Genomic DNA, 19,195 nt, shown 5'->3' on the forward strand with positions numbered 1-19,195 from the left:
TTATGGTACCTTCTATAGATCGGAGGGTTGCAATCATCCTATGGAAATGATTTTTGGGCCGCAATCTATTTACGTTGTGGCCCATCAAATGGACGTAACGTACCATCAATTTAAAGTACTTGTAAATTGTAGCCTATCAAATGGACGGTTTGGACCATCCTATGGCGTAGCCCATACATTACTTTTTGAAAAATAATGGACTACACGAGCGCACACCATATAAAATCTCATCACTCATCAAAGAGATGTTGCCTTTATTTGGGGGAGGGAGATTTTCAAATAATTTAATGTTGCCTTACAGTGATGGTTCAAGGGAGAGATTTTAGGGATTTCTAAGGGTAATATACTAATATAATGAGGGACAATGCCCAATGGATTATTGGTAAAATAAAACATAAAAAGTTATGTCACGGACAAAACTGTACTAATGGAAATTATGAAAATTTTGGGAGAATCTTGTAGATATGTTTTGATCCAAGGGGTTTCTAGTAGTTTTTCCCAAAAAAAAAAAACACTTAAAAAAATACAAGAAAAAATGGCATTAATGCGGGGCGGGGCCAACTCCATCCCCTTCTCCTCTCCTTCCCTGCACCGGGGAATTTTTTAAATCCCCTTCCCCTTTTCCTTCCCTGCACCGGGGAATTTTTTAAATCCCCTTCCCCACTCAAATCGGGGAATCCCCTCCCCAAGCGGGGCGGGGCAGATCCCCGCTTTTCCGGGTGAAATTGCCAGCCCTAGTTCCCACACTCTCTCCACTACCAGACAACTCATGACCCCTGATCAATATAACCACCTCTAAGCCATAGGATGTTGGAGGCATGGTGAGGTGGATACGAGTCCTTTCCAAATGGCCTATAAATAGCAAAGCCCTCAAAGAAAACGGGGCATTCTTTAGATCAACTAATCCCTTCTTCCACTAGACGCATTTGGCCACCATGACTTTTTTTTTTTTCGTGATAAATTAGCATGGCCAAGAGGTGTGAGAGATAGAGAGAGAAGAACAGTACTTGGCCGCCTAATGGGAGGCAGGAACTTCCTGCTTCATCCAATCACATGCTGACACCTCATCAGAGTGAAAAGAGAGCGTGACCCACTTAGGATTTTAAGTAAGGCTTATTTGTTTTATTCCAAACAATTAATGAGGTGTCACCATGTGATTGGATGAGGCAGTTCCTGCCTCACGTTAGGCAGCCAAGTGTTGTGAGAGAGAGAGAGGGAGGTAGGGCAAGAAACAAAAATCATAAAACTAGTATCTGTGATGACTGATTAGAAGTTGCTAAAAACAAAGAAACAAAATCTTGGCAGCCACATGGCGTTAGAGTTTAATCATTTTCATAATTTATCCTACTCATGTAGTTTGGTCAACAGTTGTATGTTACATTCAATTACATTTTTTTTCCTGTCATTTACATTGTTGACATTTATATTCGATTTATCATTCACATTTCAGCTATCGCCATTTATCTTCAAGTGTACTTTCAGTCTTATGTCAATTACTTTAGAATGCACCTCCATTTTCTGTCGATTTCACTTTTCATTTATCACCAGTTGCAAACCCATGCGAGAGAAAAAAAAACTTACATAGATAATGAATTCCAAGGCTGCCTTAATGTTTATTTAACAAAAGCAAGATGTAGTTGAAACTGTAGTTGTAGAATGATAAAAGAAAAGAAAAGAAAAGAAAAAGTTCATAACCTTAATATAAACACCCCTTTGCTTTCAGTAATGCATATAAGATGAAGAGTTTATTTATGGAGCTGGTTGAGGAATCTATAGCAAAGGAATGTGAAACTCTAACTTAGCGACTCATCCGGTGCCGGGGAAGAGAACCCTATTTGATACTAAGGCTCAAACACTAACAAAATTCTCCCTTCTTAGCCATTCTTTTGTGATGTGACGGTAGAGATAGCATTACCGAGATTTTATACTGTGTGAGCGGTACCACCCTTGACATTTGAAACAACAACAGCCCCTTTCTAATATGCTGCTGTTGGGTCAAATATAAGGGTCTGTTCACTTGCGTTCCCGGGAGACCAAATCCCGGGAAAACACCTCTTTTTTCCCGAGAAATCTAAAATAGCGGTGTTCATTTGTCTTTCCGGGAAATTAGCAGTTAGGTGGAAATTGAAAAAAATGACTTGGAGATTTGAAAAAATGAGCTGGAGAGAAATATTCTTCTCACGAGAGTGGGAAATCGCAATAAATTGGTGTGATTTGGTTTCCCGGGAAAGAAAAAGTGGGTTTTGAGTAAATACGGTCTTCCTCGTCGCTTCATCTCGCACGTTGTCTTCCTCCTCACTTCGTTGTGAAGAAGCTCGGAGGTAAGCCACTGCTACCTCCTTCCTTGGCTCTGTTTCTTCTGTTGCAAGGTCGTTTCTGCCCAACCGACGCAGGCTCCGCCTCGATCCCACAAGCAAGCTCTACTTTCCATGTGAGTTTTGGGATTAGGGTTTTGTGTTGTTGATTTTTTTTTTGTTTTTCTCTATTCTATGTTGTTTGTGGATGAGAGGGTTCTCTGTATGTTCTTCTTTTTTTGTTTTTTTTTTGCTTTTTACTGTGGATTTGTTGATTTTGGATCATTTGTTCAATTTGGAAATCTCTATATTTTGTTTAATTGATTTTTAATATGGATCCTTTTTCTATTTCCCATTGAGCTGTATGGATTCTTAGTAAAACCCTATGGCTCTGTTTGGTTGCAAAAAGTAGGGAAGACGGCTGAGCATTTCTAGGAATATGAAATACCAAATGTTGTTTGGTTGTCCATTTTTAGCTCAAATCCCATTGGACTTCTAGACATGGAAGAGACATAATTATTAGCTTTTGGCTTAGGTGGCACCTATGTGGCGGGATTGTCCCCTCCCCTACTTTTCCAATGCCAAACCTTGTTTTTGGTAAATTTTAGAGGGGAGAAGAGTAGAATATGAAATGCCATGTGTAATCATTACTTTTTTCTCTCTTTCTCTCGCCTCTTTCTCTCTCTTTTACTATTTATTTTGTTAATGACACCCCTCCATTCTCCCACATGCTCTGACATCTAACCAAACACACTACCAAAATTCCCTCTAGTCTTCTCAGACAAGTCTACACATATCCCACCCTTGTCACCTCCTTGTTGACTACTACTTCCACTAAAATCTCATCTAACCAAACAGAGCCTATATATTTTTTTTGCTGGGTTTGTTGGCTTTGGACGTTTTAATCGATTTGGGTAATTGTCTCCTCATCATAAATTTGACCACTTACTTTTTCTTATTTTTGCAGATTTCTTTAAGATGGATTTTTAATTCCTTTAGCTAATTGGCTTCTCCTTTTTATCCCACACTTTTGGCTTTTGAATTGGGTTATTTCGTTTTCTTTCACCTAACACGATACGAGCATTCTTTTCTTTTTATAATCCGTTTGTTAGTTTGAATGTTTTAATCGATATTGATTAATGGGTTGACTTTCTATTGTTTCTCCCTTTTGGTTTCTCAACCATACTGGGACTTTCAATGTTTGGGCTAGGGTTCGGTTTGATTTGATTGTTTACAATTATCTATTCTATCTATTTTTTGTGGTATGGTAGGTGTGCAAACTTGGGGTTGGGTTTAGTTGAGATTTTGCTAAAAAAAATAATTTTGATCTAAAACTGAATGTAAATATCAGTGTAAAATTTGTTTTAAGCCCTTTTTACATTGAAAAAATGGAGCCTTGGGAAAAACTGAGATGGTTGGAAATACGTATTCTTCTAGTGGTTTTAAATATCAGCGGTTGACCCATTTATGTTGTAATCCTAATGGACGGTTTGGATCATCCGTGGTGCAACGTAATTTTGAAAAAGTAGGAAGGAAAATGAGAACATGTATCTTACAAAAATGATTAAAATGTTTAAAATGATTTTTTATGTTTAGGTTTCCCACCAATGCTTAATTGGCAAGTGAACAGGCGTGGGAAACCTTTTCCTGCACAATTTCCCGGGATTTCCTGCGCAAGTGAACAGGTGTGGGAAACCTTTTCCTTCATAGTTTCTCGGGATTTCTTTTCCTTTTGCCATCAGATTATCGGGAAACCTTTTTTTTTCCTTTCCCGAAAAAGGAAAAGAAAAGGTTTCCCGGGATTCTGACGTGGCATTAGGAAAAGAAATCCAGGGAAACTGTGTAGGAAAAGGTTTCCCGCGCCTGTTCACGTGCGCAGGATCTATGCAGGAAAATGTTTCCCGAGAAACTGCTTGCCCACCTTTTATCACTAGTTTTTCCGGGAAAGCAAATCCGACCAAAATAATGGGATTTGGTTTCCCACACTAGTGAGAAAAGAGACATTTCCACGTCATTTTTGGCCATTTCATGTCATTATTTGACATATTCCACCCAGGCTTGTTATTTTCCCAGGAAAGCAAGTGAACACCAGAATTATGTCTTGTCAAGCCAAAAGGAGTCTGTTTCCAGGGATTTGCTTTCCCGGGAACGCAAGTGAACAGCCTAAGGGTCGTACTTCCATCGAGCCTAAGGGTCGTACTTCCATCGTACTGCCTACAAAGGACGTCACGGTCGGGCATCATATAATTTCTCCACATTACATATGTTATAAGGTGAGTTTTATATGGTCTAAGCCTATAGTCCCTTATTTTTCAAAAAGGACTGTACAGACCACACTATAGGAAGATCCAAACCGTCCATGTGATGGGCCACAAAGTAAATAGGTTGTGCCTAAAAAAATCATCTATATAAGATGATCCCAACCCTCCTCTAGAATGCTTCTCTATCATCTTGCAGGCTCTCTTCAAAACGCGTAATTTTTCATACCCGCCGGTAATATATTACTTCTGCTCTTCTTCTCTGCACTTCTGTCTCTCTCTCTCTTTTTTTTCTAGGGTTTTACTATCGCACCAAAAATTTCCTTCATTTCTAGGGCAGACTCGCTGAGGCTACAGAAACTACTCCTACGGATTCTTGTTCTCGCAACTGATTCTCCGTTAGGGCTTTGATTACTGTTTCTTTTTAAGTTGATTAGCTTCACAAATTTTTTTTAAAAAATTATCCTTAATCACTACCAGCTTTTGATATAAACATGCATTATCACGTTTCCTCTTTACTTCTGTTGTTTGATTTGAAAATTAGAGGCAGGGTTTTTCTTTAATAAAATATACAATTTGATTTAACTTTTTTGTGCAATTGACATGTTATTTCATTTTCATGGAGTAGCTTCATATTTTTTTTCTTTCTTGAACATGTTTCCTTTCTTTTTTCTTCTGAACTAGGAATTATGGATACACCATTACCATTGGATAAGCTTTCTATCAGACTCATGGATCACGCTGCCTCATCAAATACTGTAACCAAGTGAGTGCACCTTGTATACTGTTCGAGTGTTATTTTTTAAGGTTTTTAAAAAAAAAAAAAAATTTTCTGCGATATTTATGCAAAGCATTTTCATTAATTCCTGTACAAAGTTCACTCGACAACGTTCAATGAGAGATATAATTTCTCATTTGGCAGATATTACATGTGTATTTATTTGTGTGCACGTGTTGCGTGCGCGTATGTGTGTGTATAAATTAATACAATAGACACACATATATGGATATATACTCACATGCTTAGATACGTAAGGTTCCTTTGATATAGCGAGAGCATTTCTCTATACTTCGTCAGATGAATTTTCCTTTTTTTAAATGTCTCATCAAATATTTTGTTTGTTCTCCATTGCTTATTTCTCTTTGCAGTGCAAATTTTGTTTGTTTCAGGAGCTTTCTTCATTTCCTTTTTAGCGTGTAAGCTGTGAAGAACCATGACTTGATCGTTATGCCATGTGGTTCGCAATTCTAACTGCTAGAAGGAAGGCATAAGTCCATTTTTTAAGTAGAATCAGTGCTCAATTCCAGCTGATAGAGTTCTCTAGTTTTTTTTTTTTTTTAAAGTGAAAAAAGTTAGCGAGAACTGAGCTCGATAGGTTGATATGAATTTTTCTTAGAATACCGTGACCCACTCTACAATGATTCTAGAAATGCACGGAGGACAATGCATGCATTTTTCTGGTATTCTTGGCTATCAGTGCCCGGTCTATGAATACGCTTAGTTGATGGGATATTCTCATTGCGATGTTATTATTAAAAAATTCGTGCAGCAATATGGCTGAGATACAGGTTGCACAAAATCCATTTCTATAAAAAAATAACATGTGTGAAAACTCATAAAAATAAACGTTCCACTGAAATGGGAAATGGGAAAACTATTAATCGGATTTTCTAGATATATGGGCACCAGTAATAAATAGGCAATTCATTCTTTTTTCTCTGAAAGATGGTCAGAACTTAATCTGGTATTCGAGCTAATACTGCAGCGATTTTTGCTCTTAATTCTAGCACTGGAAAATACCAACTTCCATGTGTACACTATCATTCACAACTGTTCAATGGTAACTGGAACAATGGTAATCATAATGATAGTGATATCGTTATCATCAATATCATAAAATTTTTGCTAAACTATAGTACTGAAAGTAACTTCTCAAAAAACAAAAAAAAAAAACGCTACATTACTGAAAGTCCAAAAGATGGTTCTTTGTATATTATTCTTTTTTTTTTTTATGTATTTCCTCTTCTGTGTGTATATTTCCTCTGTTTCATCAATGAATCTTTTTTCATTCAAAAAAAAGTACTGAAAGTCCAAAAGATGGTTCTTTGTATATTATTATTTTTTGTGTATTTTCTCTTCTGTGTGTATATCTCCTCTGTTTCATCAATAAATCTTTTTTCATTAAAAAAAACAAAGTACTGAAAGTCCAAATGATACCATCAATATGTTATACTAATACTATGTAGCTCAAAAATATGTTTATGTGTCCTATTATTTACTCTTGACAACAACAAAATGTATCGGGTAGAACGCATGCAATATTCTACGAGATTCTTCATATCATACAGCATTAGTTTGTGGGGTGATCCCTCGGAACATTTGGGCTGTATCTAGTCCAGATCTTATCTGTGGCTACATTTGTTTGAGCCATCAATACTAAATACTCGTGAAAGTTGAACTATTCTCTAAACATTTTTAAGATTTGCCTCAAAGTTTTAGCTAATTTGAATTTTTGGTATGATTTCTTGGACATGTCACTGACTTTGCTTTTCACCTTTTAGTTGGAGGTCATCATGCATGCAATATTTAGTGTGACATTACAATCTTTCTTTTTGCAATTGATTAACATGGAAGTTTATAATTTATGTAATGGACTTCCCTTCTTATGAACTATGCTAACTTCTTTTCTTTATTATCCAAAAACTCATATGGAAGTTTATAATTTATGTAATGGACTTCCCTTATGAACTATGCTAACTTCTTTTCTTTGATATCCAAAAACTAGGATTCAGATTCATGTTGTTTTGGTTTCAACTGGAAGTTTCAATCCTCCTACTTATATGCACTTACGCATGTTTGGTAAGTTTGATGTACTGGTCATAACTTTTTTTCCTGTGTGAATTATTAACCCAGTTAGTGGTATGCCACTACCATAAAGGCCGCGTAAAATTACTGAGAAGGCATTTCTATTCTGAATTAAAAGCTTAGCTGATGGTGATTGGAGTCCTGGTGCAGTCCTACTAGTTTAATAAAATGGAAATGTTTTCTTGTGGGTGTCAATCCACTTTTAAAAAACTGGAATGGAGGTACCTGTCCTATCTTTTCTAGTTGATACTCTGGTCCAAAGTCCAAACGAGTTGAACAGTGATTTCATGCGTGCCATAAAAAGATTCTAATGATTAGTAGATAAATACAATATTAAATTGTTTTGGATAAAAAAGGAACATTTGAGAAGCATTGATGGGGAGAAATGAAACAAATTGTAAAATGACAATCACAAATTCAACCATCCACATGACAAAATTGATAATCACAATCATTTATCGAATGATAATAATCACAATAATTTATTCTGTTGTTTTTATTTGACCTCAACCTAGAAGGAAATCGAATAGAGACCCAATAGTAAGGTTTCATCAGTGGATTGGAATTTGGAAAGAAACTGGATAACATTTGCTTCCATTATCCTTCATCCATGAAATTTACCAAATTACCCACACTTCTTAGAATTGACAGAAATTTTCTCCCCATCATCACCATCCCTTTTTTCTCGTCTTCATCATTGCAGCTTCTCGTTGCTGTTTCCTCATGGCCATTATTGGAGTTTCCTTGTTTTTGTGATTCATTTTAGGGGTTTAGGCATCTATTTTTTTTAGATGAGTTGATTTGCATGTTTAGACTTTAGGGATAAGAGAATTTTCTTGATATGTTTTAATTAGATCTATTTATTGATTTGTGCATGCTTGCGTGACAACGAGATGTCGGCTGTGCTGAACCATAGGGTGCTGGTTCCTTTTTTTCTTCTTCCTATCATTTGATTCCTTTTTAATGTGTTTTAACCATTGTCCCAAGGAACATCACAGAGTGAGATGGCAGGGTGAAAAGTCTATTTTACAGTGTTCACAATGAAACTTACCTTAAGACCTTTATTTTTGGAACTCTACCTTTTCTATAAATTCAAGAACAAGAATAGATCCTAGATCTGTTTGACTTACTATTAGATTCGATTTTGTTGGGTTGGGTAGGAGTTTTTAGCCAGGATGTGCAGATATTGAGTATGGGGTGTGTAGCTATCAGTCCCCCTACAAATACAATTTTGTATAAATTTATAATTGTTACAATTGTGTATCCATGAATAGTGTACTGATGTTTGATCCAAACTAAAAGCGTGAAGCTTTTCTTAATTATCAAAGAATAATAAAAACTTTAATAATTGTTATAACATTTTTTATTCAGAACATAACAAAATTGGTAGGGGTCTCTTATGAATATTATTTTCCATTCTAAAACTAAGCTTGTGACAGCCAAATATAATGAGTTTGGTAAGTCCATCTTTTGATATATGGCTTTTTTCCGGTTGTTCATAAAAGTTTCTATGAAACAAGATAGAGAATTTGCTATGAGCTGGTAACGGGCCAAATATTGAACTTTCATAAGTCTAGAATCCTTGGCATTAATACATTACCAGAGGAGATTGATGGGCTAGTTGGCTTGCTCGGCTGATCAGTTTCTGACATCATATCTTGGCTTTCCTCTTGGTGTGAGAAGGCCGCGAAAGAGGGAGTGAGATCTAATAATAGAAAGAGTGGAGAAAAGATTTGATTCGTGGATGCGAAACTTGGTCTCTTTGGGAGGAAGTATAACTCTCATAAACACAGTGCTAGCAAACATTCCTATCTACGAGCAATTGGTGTTTAAATGTCCCATAAGTGTGATCAAGTGCATGGAGCAAATCCAGCATCGATTCCTTTGAGGGGGTTCAAATGATAACCAAGAAATGCATTTGGCAAGCTGGGAGGAGGTTTGAAAGCCAATAAAAGCTGGGGGACTTGGTATCAAAAGATAGAAGTGAACAATGACCTCCTTGGGAAGTAGCTTTGGAGAGGAGAACTAGCAACTATGGGTCTGGGTCTGGGTCTGTTGGGGGTTCCACGTGAAAGCAAAGATCCCACATCGGAAAAGTGAGAGATGTAGATGGGCTTTATAAGGGCTTGGGGGCACCCTCCCCTTAAATGCTCGCTTTTAAGGGTGAGTTCTACCCAAGTCCCAATAAGTGGTATCAAAGCCGGGGACTGGTAACCCTGGTGTGCCTCCGAGGACGGAAAGGTCCCTCGGGGAAGATCTCAGAAACCTTGGTGTGCCTCTGAGGACGGAAAAATCCGTCAGGAAAGATCTTGTAGTTCCCACATTGCTCCCGCACGCGCGCGCGTGTGTAAAACAAGATTCCACGTCAGAAAAGTAATAGATGTGGATGGGCTTTATAAGGGCTTGGGCACCCTCCTCTTAATGGCTAGCTTTCAGGGGTGAGTTCTATCCAGGTCTCAACAAGTGGTATAAGAGCCGGGCCGTGGTAACAACGGTGTGCCTCCGAGGACAGAAAAATCCATCGGAGAAGATCTCGTAGTTCCTACATTGCCTCTGCATGGAGGGGTGAGATTGTCCATGTTGCTTCTGCATGGAGGGGAGATTGTTGGGGGTTCGATGCAAAAGCAAGATCCCACATCGGAAAAGTGATGAGATGTGCATGGGCTTAAAAGGGCTTGTGCACCCTCCCCTTAATGGCTAGCTTTTGAGGGGAGTTTTACCCTGGTCCCAACATGGCCATTGAAAGTAAATATGGTTCTTGTCCTAGCCGGGATATCAAACGACTGTTTGGAGGGACATCTTGAGGCAAAGGTAATTCAATGAAGGCATTAGCTTCATGGTATACTCGGGTGACAGGATCATATTGGTAAGTGGTGTGATTAGACATCATTGAAGGATGTGTTCCCTGATTTGTTTTCCATAGTTGTGAATAAGGAAGTGTTTGTTAAGGAATGCTTTACTAGGAGAGTTGATAGAATCTCATGGATGCTCGACCTTAGGTGGAACTTCTTCGATAGAGAGCTAGACCGGGTGGCTAGGCTTCTAGAGATGTTGGAGGCCAAGTATATGAAAAAAACTAGTGAAGATAAAACGGTTTGGATCTGGAGTTCTTACGGGGCATTCAACGTTAAATCATTTTACCCTAAGATTGTATTGTCTCGCTTAGCTACCTCCTAGGGTGTGTGTGTGTTTAGCTAGCCCGCCTTTCTCGATAAAATATTGACAGCGGATCATCTGTTCTATCGCCACATGCTAATCTTTTTTCACTGCATTCTGCATTCAGTTAGGAGAGTCAGTGGATTGTCTGTTCATACATTGCAGTTTGGTTAGGGATGTCTGGAGCAATGTGTTAAGCTAGCTTTGGTATAATGTGGATTTTCCCCTATGGGCTTATTGACTTGTTGCAGAGTTGGCCGTTTGGGCCTTGGCGGAAGAAATGATAGATTATATGGAACGGGGACGTTGCTGGCAGTGATCTGGATCCTATGGAGGGAAAGAAATGCTCGAGTATTTAGAGGCTTAGTAAAAGACCTTCAATTCATCTTTTGGAGGGTAATTTCTCTAACCATCTCAGGGGTTAGGATCTTGCCCAATTTTAGGCTCATCTCAGCTCATGACCTTTGGTACGGAAGGATGGAGATATGTGGCAGCTCAACCTCAGGGTCAGGGCATGAGGCGTCACATGCCTAAGAGTGGGAACCACCAGCCCCCTGTTGTCAGTTAAAGCTCAACTTTGATGTGTCTAGCATGGGGAACCCGAGACTAGTAGGAGTTCTTAGAGATGATAACGGGTCTACGTCGTGGGCTTTTTTTTGGGTTCCATTGGGTTCACGAATTCTAATGAGGCGGAGGTTAGAGTAGTGCTCTAGGGTATCAAGGGAAATCTCATGGATTGGGTGGTATTGGAAGTAGGTTCCCTTGTGTCATTAGGTGGCTGCAGCATAGTCACAACTTCCCTTGGAGATTTGCCAAGTGGTTTGATGACACCGAGCGATGAGTTCGTCTATTTCCTTCCCGCATGTTAAAAGATCGGCAAATACTGACGCCGATAGGCTGGCGAGGGCAGGGGTATATAAGGAGAGCTTAGAGTTGTATGATTATCTTCGTCCTTGAAGTTTTCCTATTCTTTTTTGTAGTTTTTAGTCTATGTCCTCTTGTATTGACTGCCACATTTGCGGGGAATTCTATTCCTTCTTCTTTTTAATACAATCATTTGCCATTAATAAAAGATAGAGAATTACAACAAACAAACAAACACACACACACACACACAAGAAGAAGAAGAAATTACAGCATGGGGCTCTTGGGGAACAAGATGTAATACAAGTTTACGGGTCTTGCAAACGCCGAAAATCTCTTCTACATCATCATGTTTTCTAGTCTCCATGAATATAATACATCCTTACTCTCTAATGACATGATTAGCAAATTTGTGAGTAAATTGCAACTGTGGTTAATGTACTCGTATTATTATTTGGATGTGGTTTTCCTATTCTGCCTTTTTTTTTTCTAGTAATTTTTTTCATTTGTTCTAAAAACAAAGAAAAAGCCAAAACTAAAATTTCAAAACCCAAGAGGGAAATTTATTTCTTATAAGGGGGTGACATAAAGAATGCTGGTTTTGACAGTGAATTTGCATGTAATTTGTATACTATAATTTATTGGATTCTTGGTCCAATTGGCCTTATGTGCTGTTCTCAATTGAAGTTTGAAGTCAATCAAATTTCTCATCTTTTTTATCATCTAAAACCCCGAGTAATGATTCCTTTGTACATTGTTTTGAAACAAATGCGTGGACATAATTTGATAGCCATTCTCCTGATGCATCACTCCTAAAAGCTACTTTGATCCAATCTCCTCTTTGAGGCCCATATCTTCTCCAGTGAGACAATGTCACAACCTCTCTTCTCTGAATCTCTGAAGCTGCTTTTTGAATAGAGCAATTTTTACCTCGCTTGAGTAATAAAGTCCCGAACTTCTACTTTCCTGAGCCTACAAACATCTTCCTACTTTACCATGTCAAATTTCCATTGACTGCTCACATTCTAATGAAGTCATTTTCAAGAGCTTAAGGGATGTAATAGATATTTTTTGAGTTGGAAAAATTTCAAAATTTCTGTTATGATATTTATGGTAACTAATGCTATTTTTCTACTTGATCTTTTTTTTGTTATCAATTGTCTTTTTTTTTTCTTTGAAAAATGGTAGTTAATATTATTAAAAAGGGGACTGAGATGGTCAAAGTACAACCAATGGGAAAGATACAACATCACAAAATAAACTACATGAAGGTATTCGCGGCGGAAGGGAATCAAAGAGGGCTAGAGATTCCTTGAATACCCCATCTCTAGCTAACCTATCAGCCACCTGATTCGTAGATCGCCGAACATGATGAAACTCAACCTCCAAGGACCTACACCAATCAAACATTTCGTCGAACAACCTATCAAATCTCCAAGGTTTTTTATGAGTTCCTTTTAGCCAGCAGATGACATTAGAAGAATCTCCTTTAACCACTACTCCCATTAGTTGGTTTCTCATGACAAGCTCTAAAGCTTGATATACTGCATGTAACTTTGCCTCCGAGGCATCCGCCGTTCCAATAGGCCCCGCGTAAGCCCAAAGAACCTCACCAGATTCATCCCTGAGAACTTCCCCAACTCCTGGACCTGGGTTCCCCATGCTAGAATCATCAAAGTTAAGCTTAAAGGAGCCAGGCGGAGGTGGCACCCAATCTGGGATAATCATCTATCAACAATTCTCATATTATAATGCTGAAATCTATTTTCTAATTGATTTGAGTCATTAGAATGCCTCGAATGATTTGTGGATGAACATTATCTTTTTGAGCTACAAAGATTAATACACAATTACCTAAAGCTGTTATCGTCATCATTCATTTATTATCTAAATATGTCTGTTTAATATAATTTAATATTCTTTATGAACTGTTGGTAACATGAAATATTTATTTAATCAACTTCTCATTCCATTTTAGAATTGGCAAGAGACGCGTTGAATTCAAAAGGCTATTGTGTTATTGGAGGCTACATGTCACCTGTGAATGATGCATACAAGAAAAGGGTATGTTGCCTTATTTATCACCTTATCAATACATGCAAATGGCACAAAAGTGTTTAATTGTGACATGAATATGTGTAATGATACACAATTCACTTCCCTCCAAGTGAAAGACATTACATTTCTGAAAGCATTTACATCATTGGTATTTGTTTTGGAGAAATTATGATAATTGTCAAGTCTGTCACAGTGTGTGGTAGGATGTCGTCATTCTTTGGAGCACTTGTAGAAAATAAATTATATGGTGTTCCAATCTATTTTTCTAAAGAAAAACATGGGCAGCCAAAAGTACTTTTGGAACACTTTACCAATGATTCAAGCCATTCGTTTGTTGGTCCTCAATGTAGATAGGCCGTGTCCCCAAAATCATCTCTATTGGAATCCTTACTCATGATAAGAGGGTGTAAAATGGGCAACTTAGAAAGTTGAAAACAGCGATGCAAAAGTAATAAGTGATTTGATAATCCAAACCATTCATTTATCGAGTAAATGAATGGTTTTGATTGGCAAGCCACTTGAACACACTTTTAATTTTGCTCCCAGTCTTTTCCCTTGGAAAAATACATGAAGGCACCATAGAAATTTTCCATATAGTAGTGATTAATAGGGTTTATAAATTTACCAATGATTGAGGTCATTTTTGCGAAAAACTCCAAAAGTAGGCTTTTGGATTTATGATTCAATTCAATGAGTAGATAACAGGCTTCCCTATTATACGAAATTGGCTAGTTCGATGATAATGCCTGGTTTGGACTTGTTATTTGGGGGTGAATTTCAACTTCGTCAATGATTTCTTGAATATTGGTTGAGGAGCAACACAGATTCCATTCCGATCAGATCATTCAAAAAAAAAAAAACAATAAAAAAAAGATTCCGTTCTGATCAGAACACCCAGAACCATAGTTGTAAATACCGTTTCGTTTCGTCCGGAATGGACGAAACGAACCGGTTTCGTTCAAATTCCGGAATGAAATTGACAAAATTTCGTTCCATTTCGTCCATTCCGGACGAAATTTTCCGAAATCCGGAATTTCGTCCGGAATGGACGAAATTCTCCATTCCGGCCGAAATCGTCCATAACGGCTAGTTTGACTTGCAGAATTTACGACAATGCCCCTGCAACGGCTCTTTTTGGTTTTTGACCATTTTAACCTCAAAATGTGACCGTTTATAGCTGTTGGGAAGGGTATTTTAGTCATTTTTAAATGCACAATCAAGAAAAAACTCTATAAATAGCATTTTCCCTACCTTCTTTTCCTCCACCTTCACATAAGTGATTCTCCTTCTCTTCTCTACTTTCACTTACACTATCTATTCTACTAAATTTCCTACAAGTCTACCCTCTTCTTCAACTCAATCCAAGTCTATTTTGGAGCAAAGGGAAGGCATACATTCAACTTACCACTACAAGAAGTCAAGAACTATTTCCAAAGGCTTATTTCAAGTGAGTGAAGGCTAATTTTTTCTTCTTCTCTTCAACTCAAGTTCAACCCCAAGGTTCTCTTTATTTCTTTCCATTTCCTTTCTTTTATTTCTTACTTCATTTGTCCCCTTCTACTTCATTTTTTTGTAATTTGTTTCAATTTTCTTTCTTCTAATTCATTTTTCCCCTTCTTCTACTTCATTTCAGAATGAGTGGGTCGGGTTCGGGACCTTCTGCAGGAGCATCCTCTATTGGTTCGGCACCCGCTAGATCGGATGACCCGGCATGGTCTTACGGTACATTGGTTCCGGGTCAAAGAAATAAAATAACTTGCATATTCTGTGGCAAAGTCATATCGGGTGGAGGTATAACCCGCTTGAAAGAACATTTAGCGGCTGTTCCTGGTGAAGTAGCATCATGCAAAAAAGTGACTGAAGATGTAAAATATCGAATGAAGCACCTTTTAGATGCAAAGAGAAAAGAAAGGGCTAGGATGAGCATATCCAGAGCAGAGGTTGGAGGTTTTTATGGCACACCAGACGAAGAAGAAGAGCAGGATGAAGAAGACCTTGGCACACAATTGCCTCAAGTCCCTCAACGAAGAGGTAAGGAAGTTCTTGTAGAACCGAGTGGTACAAAAAGGAAGAAGAAGGGAATCACAGGAGGGATCAGGAATTTCTTTGCAGCACGAACAACCCCTGGAGCCCAGCCAAGCATTAAAAGTGCTTTGGCTACTAAAGAAACAATGGATAGAGCAGACATGGCGGTTGGCATGCTTTGCTACGATGCCAATCTCCCTTTCAACGTTGCCAATTCACCTTTCTGGCAACCTATGTTTGACGCTGTGAATGCCGTGGGTTCGGGTTATAAGGCACCTACTTATCATGCTTTAAGGGGTCCCATTTTGAAGAATACAGTGGATGAGGTAAACAACTACTTGGAGGAAATTAAGATGTCGTGGAGATACACTGGTTGTAGCATTATGGCAGATGGATGGACAGACACCAAACAACGTTCCCTAATCAACTTTTTGGTGTACTGCCCCCTAAAGGAGTCATATTCCTCAAATCCGTTGATGCATCTGGCATAGTGAAGAATGCCGATGAATTATACAATATCTTTGCAAAGATTGTCGGAGAGGTGAATCTGGAATATGTGGTGCAATTTGTAACTGACAGTGAGCCAAGTTACAAAGCTGCTGGGAAAAGACTAGAAGCCGCGTTTGGTACATTCTTCTGGACTCCGTGCGCAGCTCATTGCTTAGATCTCATCTTGGAGCATCTGTGCAAACCGACTGTATTTCCTCACATAGCAACCACAATTGAGAGGGCTCGAACGATTACAAAGTTCATCTACAACCATGGAAGCCTCTTGAATTTGATGAGGAAGAAGTTCACAGGAGGGAAGGAGTTGTGCCGCCCTGCTGCAACCAGATTTGCTACAAATTTCATTAGAATACAAAGTCTGGTGTTGAATCGGAAAGCACTTCAGCAGATGTTTGTGTCTGATGAGTATAGTACTAGTAGGTTTGTCCAACACCCACTGAGTGAAGAGGTAGTTAGTACTGTGTTGGATAAATCTTTTTGGGACCAATGCAAGTACATTCTAAACATCAGCGAGCCTTTAGTGAGAATGCTGCGCTTGGTAGATCGGCAGGACAAACCGGCGATGGGTTACCATATGAGGCTATGGATAAGGCCAAAGAGAACATCAAGGAGAGGTTGAAGAGAAAATCAGATTACAATCCCATCTGGAGGATCATCGACCAAAGATGGGATAGGCAACTCCACAGTCCCCTCCATGCAGCAGGATATTTTCTTAACCCTGCTCTCTTTTTCACTCCTACCTTCTCTAGGCACAGTGAAGTCTCCAGAGGCTTGTTGGCATGTATCACTCGACTGGTACCTGATGAAGGTACACAAGACCTCATCACCAATCAGATTGAGGATTATCGAGAGGCTAAGGGTATGTTTGGAATGAAGCTTGCAATCCGCAACCGAACGAAGTTGGGACCAGGTATATTTGAGTTTTTTGTTTAATTAAGTATAATTCATTTTAACTTTCAGTTTCTCAACAAATAATGATTTACTATTTGTCACTTTACAGTTGCATGGTGGAATCAATTCGGAGGTGACGTGGAAGAATTACAGACATTTGCGATCAGAATTCTCAGTCAGACCTGCAGTGCGACTGGGTGTGAAAGGAATTGGAGCACCTTCGAACACATTCACTCTGCAAAGAGAAATAGGTTGGAGCACCAGAGATTAGATGACTTGGTGTTTGTCCATTACAATCTTAAGTTTCGAGAAAGGTATACAACGTAATATAATGTTTTCAACTCTCACCTCATCACTTTAAGCTTTTAAGTTTAACCTTTGACATTGATTAAACTTAATGTTTTCCTTTTCAGGGACTTGTTGAGGAAATCATCTACCACTAGTGACCCTTTGAGCATAGACCATCTGGATGTCATGATGGATTGGGTTGCAGAAGAAGAAGATGTCATATTCACGCCGGAAGACATTGGGTGAGAAAATCTTGAAGCACCTACTGTTGTGGTTGGGGCCGGGGACGACAACGACGACTTTCTCATGCCTCTTGAAGAAGATGTCCATACTGGTGGTCCAGGTGGTGATGACGGCGGCGGCGGCGGCGACGACGACGACGACGATGAAGAAGACATTGAGTATGATCATCCGGGTTATGATGACTGAGAGTTGTTGCTACTAGCTATTGTCTATGTTTCATTTTCATGTATCTTTTTTTTAATGTTTTTCTATGTATCAGACTATCAGTTGCACTTGTGCAAGACTTTATGTGTTTAAGTAATGAATATGCCTTTTGGGACACATATTTTGGACTATTTATTAGTTTTTCATTTTTTTCTATTGATTTTTTATTTTTTTGGATTTTTCTCATATTTTTTAATATATTTTTTGTGTGAACGAAAAGTTTCGACCGAAATGCACCGAAATGACCGAAATCCCACCGAAATTCCGTTTCGGTGGCCAAAACGAAATGGCGACCGAAACGGAATTTACAACTATGCCCAGAACATTCTATTGTATGAAAGAAAATAGAACAAAACTAGAAACAATATGTTCCAGGCAGAATTACATATTGTTCTGGTCTATTCCGGTCAATCAGGTATTCAGGTCATTCCAGCATGTTTCTAGTATTGTGATTTTTTTTTCTTTTTTCTTTTTGTTTTCCAAGTTTACCCCATTTTAATGGCTGTTTTTAGCCATTTGAGATAATAATAATTATTATGATTCCACTCTTGCCTCAAAGAGGGATTGGTTTTAATCTCTACCTTATGATTAAGTTATACATTTTATTCCTCTGTACTGGACTTCTGTGCACAGCATTGCAAATTTTACTCTTTAAGTATGATATAATGATATTATCTTTAGCTTCTTGTGATCGAAGTGGTTATCTACTACAATAGCTTGGTCAACACTTGAAATTCAGATGGCTCGTGCTAGATTGACTAGAAACTAGTTGTCCTTTTTTCCTTCTTACTGTGTTAGGTAGGCGAGGTTTGAACGTTGACTTCAATTTGACACACTTGGGGTCATCACCACTAGGGTAAAGTTTCAATCCCTCTGCTAATGGATTTTACTGGGCTTTAGTCATCATTTTGATTCTAGATCCATGGTAGAAAGTGGTGTGAGCTACATAAGCATCCTAGTCTAATCTCTCTTGGGTCTTGATTTGCAAATCCATGCAACTTACCAAAAAATTGGTTATAAATATGAAGTGGTGCTAAGGTTGGAAGAATTTTTGAGAGTTGGATGCCTTCTTCTGAAGAGGTCCTTAGCCTTAACTTTGCTTCTTATTCAAGTGGGAACCACATCCGGTGCCTTCTTGGTAGCTGAGGATGTCTCTCTCGGAGTCCATTGATGCGGGAGATTCTTATGAGGCTAGAATCACTGGAAAACACTCCCTTCTTGCATTTTGTGATCTGGGTCAATCGACTTGAATCATGGGTCATGTGCGATTTTGAATGTTAAAATCAGTGTTCCATATGAATAACCTTAGATGCTTCCAAATCACAGCACCACATTTCTCTTATCACTGAAAAAAGTGTAAGGTGTATTTCTACTTTTGTATTTTTAAGAAATAAAAACATACCAAACTTAAAATATTAATTTGTACATAATTGCATGTATGGTGTGCAATATACATAGGCTTAGTAGTATATATGACCGAAGCGACCCAAGCAAAACTCGACACATCACGTGCTAGATGAGCGAATTCAATAAGTCTACCC

General features: G+C 38.4%; 2 protein-coding genes across 4 annotated transcripts in view; both read left to right on the forward strand.

Annotated features, from left to right (window-relative positions):
- Window positions 1-1,815: 1,815 nt before the first annotated feature.
- Window positions 1,816-19,195, forward strand: part of NMNAT (nicotinate/nicotinamide mononucleotide adenyltransferase) — a 29,155-nt gene continuing 11,775 nt past the window's right edge. Inside the window, exons 1-4 of one of the 3 annotated variants that reach the window (XM_077396662.1) lie at window positions 1,816-2,431; window positions 5,237-5,318; window positions 7,339-7,412; window positions 13,417-13,502. In XM_077396662.1, the coding sequence (XP_077252777.1) occupies window positions 5,242-5,318; window positions 7,339-7,412; window positions 13,417-13,502 (237 nt within the window). In that variant the 5' untranslated portion in view covers window positions 1,816-2,431; window positions 5,237-5,241. The other 2 variants (XM_077396660.1, XM_077396661.1) reach the window with 2 other exon arrangements.
- On the forward strand, window positions 16,515-17,750 carry LOC143845887 (uncharacterized). Its single transcript, XM_077354293.1, has 4 exons — window positions 16,515-16,594; window positions 16,778-16,938; window positions 17,029-17,233; window positions 17,333-17,750. Exons 1-4 carry the CDS (start codon window positions 16,515-16,517, stop codon window positions 17,451-17,453), a joined length of 567 nt encoding a protein of 188 aa, XP_077210408.1. The 3' UTR covers window positions 17,454-17,750.

Source organism: Tasmannia lanceolata, unplaced genomic scaffold (genome assembly GCF_043159265.1).
Source record: "Tasmannia lanceolata isolate RefF3 unplaced genomic scaffold, GAP_Taslan_0.1 ptg000015l, whole genome shotgun sequence".
Classification (NCBI taxonomy): Eukaryota; Viridiplantae; Streptophyta; class Magnoliopsida; order Canellales; family Winteraceae; genus Tasmannia; species Tasmannia lanceolata.